General features: G+C 37.9%; 1 protein-coding gene across 2 annotated transcripts in view; it reads left to right on the forward strand.

Moving 5' to 3' along the window:
- The window catches only part of LOC107158454 (solute carrier family 5 member 4-like), a 54,444-nt gene that overhangs the window by 32,174 nt on the left and 16,270 nt on the right, over positions 1–6,000 (forward strand). For both annotated transcript variants that reach the window (XM_015504880.2, XM_015504879.2), the window contains exon 8: positions 1,314–1,534. In XM_015504880.2, the coding sequence (XP_015360366.1) occupies positions 1,314–1,534 (221 nt within the window). The remainder of the gene's footprint in view (positions 1–1,313; positions 1,535–6,000) is intronic.

Here is a 6,000-nt window from a genome sequence, read left to right on the forward strand (position 1 = left end):
CGCCCCCCCAATCCTCCTCGCTCAGCCTCCTGAGCCCATTGGGATTACAGGCATGTGCCACTGTGCCTGTCTCATATTTCTTTCTTTTTCCTCTAAATATTTTTTAAATTGTCTATGAACACAATATAGTTATTTATTTTTATGTGGTGCTGAGGATTGAACCCAGTGCCTGTGAGTCAAGTGCTATACCACTGAGCTACAATCCTAACCCTTCATATTTCTTTCTTTCTGTTTCTTTTCTTTTTTCTTTCTTTCTTTCTTTTTTCTTTTGGTACCAGGGATTGAATTCAGGGGCACTCCACCACTGAGCCACATCCCCAGCCCTGTTTTGTTTTTATTTAGAGACAGGGTCTCACTGAGTTGCTAAGTGCCCCACCATTGCTGAGGCTGGCTTTGAACTCAACATCCTCCTGTCAGCCTCCCAAGTCACTGGGATTACAGGCATGTGCCTCTGAGCCTGACTCATATTTCTTTTTAACAATTTCTTTGTATTGCCTGTGTCTTACACTAGGCTGCCTTAAAATTTCATTTTGTACAATAGCATGATGTTTGTCACATAGTAAATGTTCAACTAATTAGTGAACAATTAATGCCAACCACAATTCTACAATTATATAATACTTGGGTATATTTTGCATCATTTAACTTGTAGAAGTGGCCCTAGAGGTCGAGATTCATCTTTCTAAGATTAACTATAATTCTTGTTTATACTTAACTAGACTTTCCAGCCTCCAGTGGGCTTAGTCTGGCCATTCTTCCTCATCACATCTAACCTGCTACCTCCAATTTCTGCTCATATCTCCAACTTTTTTATTGCAACATAAACAGAATAAAATATTGCATCAGAAAATCAGATTGCACATAAGGTCAGAATAGCCAGATTTTGAGTGAGTAAGAGAGGCATTTATTTCTGTTCCTTTCAGAAGAGTTGGAGTTTCTGATGGCTAATTCCATTAGGCTGAATCTCTTAGCTTATTATCTTGTTTGATTCTGCTCTGGGTGGTGGTGAGACATCAGTATCTGTCTTTGAGCTAACAGTTTTATTTTTTATCACAAGTCTAGATGCAAAATTAAAACTTTAAAGAGCACTAGGAGAAAAAAGAGAATTATTTGTTTTATGTATTATGTGAAAACCAGTCTTCAGCCATGGTGGAGGCCAGTGGAGAAACTAGAAAGACATGATGGCGGGAAGCCCCTGAGGATTTTACCAAGCTGCAGGGAGGTGCTCTAGTACCTCCACTATAAAGGAGCAATCATAATCATCAGGTGTCTTGAAATTTCATACAATTTTATTTTATCTGATGCCTTTTCAGCATTTGCTGAAGTTGGAGGCTACGACAGCTTTACAGAGAAGTACATGAATGCCATCCCGTCTGTGATCGAGGGGGATAACCTGACAATCAGCCCCCAGTGCTACACTCCCCAGGCAGATGCATTTCACATTTTCCGAGATGCTATCACTGGGGATATTCCATGGCCAGGACTAATGTTTGGAATGAATATCTTAGCTGTGTGGTTCTGGTGCACAGATCAGGTGAGCATGTGTGTATATATTGTTGTTTTCTATGTTGTAAAAAAGCATCTAGTTTCTAGTTTTACCTACACATATATCTTTTAAAGTATCAAACACTTTTAAAGTATCAAATGCCATAAGGCTTTTCATAAAAATATATACCTGATTCTCTTCTCTATATCTTGTTTCTTTCTCCTCAGAGGAAAAGAATTTTAGCTCTTTCAATTAAGGATTTTTTTTGTGTTTATTCCTATTCTTAATCATTATATTCAGTGTGTGATCTGTGATCTGTCAGCATAGACATTGCCTTGGAGCTCACACCTTGCTGAGATCCAATTAGTCAAAATTTTCTCAGTAACTTGATCCCACATTATTCAAATGATTCTTATATTGCTCCCTCTAGGTTTTCCAGTTTTAATATTTTTCTGTTGGCTTCCCATGATGAGAGATGAGGGTTTAACTTTCTATTCTCAATTCCTTGTGTCATATTTCTTGTTTTCCTATCCTCCCAGTATGTCTATATCATAAGTTTGGACAGATCAGTATGCAATGCCTCTATTTTTCTGATTATATGAGAGTAATTCATAACTCCAGTCAGATGTGGTATATTTTGATTTTTTACACTGTTTTAATTTTTCTTGGAAATTATTAATCATTAAATACCAAAATCTCTGTGAATTGCTGAAATCTTCTCTTTATACCTCCAAATGGAGGAGTGAAATCAGTAATATGTCAGAATATTACTCCTGACTATTCCCCCTCCCAGAAACACAGAGTAAACATCTACAGAAAGTTCCCTTCTTTTGAAAACAAATTCAGAATCCCACCTACCCTGCCAAAACATTACTATATAACAGATGACCGAGAAAATACATACATCAAAACAGAGAAAAAATTCCAACTAACCCCACTGTGAACAGAGTCTTAGTCAATTCCCAGCATCTTCCCAAGGGGAGGAAAGGGCTTACACCACATATATGGTGCTGAACTTTAAAGTCACTACTAGAGGGCTTAGCTTTAGAGTCATCCTGCCTGAAGAATAGCAAGCACAGTGTATTGCACCATGACTTTCAATCACAAAGAAAGAAGAATGTTTTGAACCATGTGAGTTCTTCTAGCTGCTGTAGCCCTAGGGATCAGCCCAGATTCCATCTTTCCCTGGGAATGAGTTGACTGTGTGTTTTCCCAATAGCTCCCTATGGTTCTGGCCTTTACCAAGCTAGTATCTGAAAATCTATTCTATGTATCAATAGAGAATGAACCATTTCTAGCCTAAACAAGAATAAAAACACTCTCTGCTTTCTTCCCCAGTTTGCCTCAGTGCCATTTCCAGTCCTAGAGTCTCTCATGGGAAAAGGGTTGGAAATCTTTACCAGCAAGAATGGAGGGGTTATACCTATCTTCTCCTCTGACTTTATCTTAATACAAACTTCTGAAAATTCTCATTAAAGGGAGGCTAGGGGACCATTCTGAGATTGCACCTTCTTTCCAGGATTTGTTCAGTGATAACTTCAAACCAGATGGTTCCCCCTTCAAGGAGATCATGAAACATTCTAGCTTAAATAAGAGAGAGTGAGCACTCTTTGCCACTTCTTCCCTACAGCAGTAAATCCAGATGTTCAGATTCTTCCTCAAAGTAGTTTCTAGGTACATTGAGAAGAGAGTAACCTTTACAATATTTGCCCACAGAAATAGCTCCAAATTCACTAGACTCAAAGTTGGTGGAGATCTGCACTCCTGAGTTTCTTTCACTACAGTGAATAAAAACAAGACTTTTAAGCTCATGAATAGGCTGAAGGCATAGCTAAGTGGCAGACCACTTGATTAGTATACACAAGACCTTGGGTTCAATTCTTATGATAAAGATAAAATAAACTTGCAAACGTTAAACAATTACCTTCTCAAGTTTGAAGGCTGATCAAGAATACAGGCATCTGCCGCACATATTTTCCTTGGTGTAGGGCAGAATGAGTGGGAGACGAACTCTGGCCCTCAACTTTTCTTTAAGGAAAGAAGGAAATGGGTCAAACATCTAACATCCCAGTCTCTTGAGCTGTGCCCCCAAAGACTGAATTCTATCTTACCTTCTTTAAGGCAATAGCAAGACTTGACACTCTGTAATTTCTTGTGAGTCACTAAGAATAAAGACAGCAGGTAGAATAAGCACAAAGAGTTACATGAAATCGTTTGCCAGGATGATTGCAGAGAAATAGTTCCTTTACAAGAATAGTCTACCAAGATCTGGAGAGGTGGTTTCTTTATCTAATTCACAAAATTAGATAGAGAGCCAAGGAAGATAAAGAAACTACAAAATATATTCCAAATAAAAGACTAAGATTAATCTCAAGGAACTAAATCTAATGCAATGGAGATATGCAATTTACCTGACAAAATTTGAAAGAACAGTTTTAAAGCTCACTCAGGTAAGAAGAGCAATACATAAACAGAGAACTTAACAGAGAGAGAAATATATAAGAGCACTAAACTAAATAGATATAACTGGAAGATATTAAGTTAACTAAAATAAGCCAGACACTTAAAAACAAGTATTGTATGTTTTCTCTCATATATGGAAATTTTAAAAAGCCAACCTTGATGTAAACTAGTGATTATTAGAAATTGGGAAGGTTGAGACAGGTGGATAAAGAGAGGTTGGATTTTATCATCAAACACTGAAATATCACACTGAACTCCACTAATATGTAGAGTTAAAACATGTTAATTCAAATCAAAATAAAGAATTTTTAATTACCAAACAGAAATCACCAAGCCAAAGAATAATACAAAAACAGAACTGAAAAAAATACAAAAATTACATTACATATAACTATAAAAACATTTTTAAAAAGTAGACACCCTGCACGAGTTTGCCATCGGTATATCTAATAGAATACTATAATGACAATAAAATTATAGAAGTTAATGCCAAAATATGAGAGATTCAATGGCAAACTAGAGTTAGCAAAAGGCGGAATAATGGACTTGAAGATAGCTCATTGGAAATTATTAAATGAAAAGGAAATAAAAAAAAGATTAAAGAGATGAGAAGGGGAGAAGGTCAGAAGGGCAGAAGGGGAGAAGAGCAGAAGGGGAGAAGCGAGAAAGAGATAGAAACAAATGTAAAGAAATAATGGCAGAGCTGAAGCAAGAGTTCAAAGTTCAAAGCCAGACTCAGCAAAAGCGAGGTGCTAAGCAACTCAGTGAGATTCTGTCTCTAAACAAAATACAAAATAGGACTAGGAATGGCTCAGTGGTTGAGTGCTCTGAGTTCAATCCCTGGTATCCCCACCAAAAAAAAAAAAAAAAAAAAAAAAGAAAGAAATAATGGCAGAAAATTTCCCAAGTTTGAGGAAGAAATTTAAAGGCCAGGAGAAATGGATAAATTCCTATATACATGCAACCATGAAGCAATAGAAAATCTAAACAGAACAATAATGAGTAATGAGATGAATCAGTAATAAAAAGTCTAAAGTTCAAGGCCTGATTCTTCACTGCCAAACTCTTAACAAATGTTCAAAGAACATTCTTCTCAAATTATTCCAAAAAGTTTAGAAGGAGGAAATTCTTCAAAACTCATTCCATGAAGTCAGATTTACCCTGATATCAAAATTATATGAGAAAATAACAAAAAGTAAACTAATGAACATAGTTGGAAAAACGCTCAACAAACTAGCTAACTGAGTTCTATGGTGCATTAACGAGTTTATTCACTATAAACATGTAGAATTCATCCCATAGATTCAAGGAAGGTTCAATGTATGCAAATTGATAAATGTGAAACATCAGATTAACAGAATCAAGGACCAAAAAACTCATAAATATTTCAATAGATTCAGAAAAGTCATTTGATAAATTTAGCACATTTTTTTTTGTGTTAAAAGCTCTCAACAAATTAGGTGTAGAAGAAATGTACCTCAACATAATAAAGGTCATAGGTTAAAGGTTACAAACCCACGTTAAAGGTTACAAACCCACAGTTTACATTTTATAGAGCAGGATAAAGGTGAAAGTTTTTCCTCTAAAATATTGAACAACATTTTTTTTGGGAGAACATGGTGGCGAGAGGGGAGGCAGCGCTTTCAGTACCTCCTCAACAACGGGGTCAGAGAGACGCATGGATACGCTTAGATACGACCTGCTGAGAAACTCCTAGCAAAATTCCACTAAAGAGAGATCGGCCGGGAATTGGTAGGATTTTTGGAGGGACAGGCAGCGCAGAGGTCCAGACCCGCCAGCCGCTGCCCGGGCGACTCGGCAACTGTTGGCTGCCTGCACCGGCCCCCGCGTCAGGGCGGATAGCCTCTGAGGCGCAGCGCAGCAGGAGCGGTGCAGGGACTCTAGGAAGAGGTCTCTCGCCAAGCCTTCATGAAATAGCAAAACGGGAGCTGAAACCAACCAGAAACAGACCAGTCCCACCCCTCCCTTCGGACACTCTGGCAAGGAGCCTGGGGCCCGCCATAGCAGAGTGGTGACATCACCAGAGTTCC

Source organism: Marmota marmota, unplaced genomic scaffold (assembly GCF_001458135.2).
Source record: "Marmota marmota marmota unplaced genomic scaffold, marMar, whole genome shotgun sequence".
Lineage (NCBI taxonomy): Eukaryota > Metazoa > Chordata > Mammalia > Rodentia > Sciuridae > Marmota > Marmota marmota.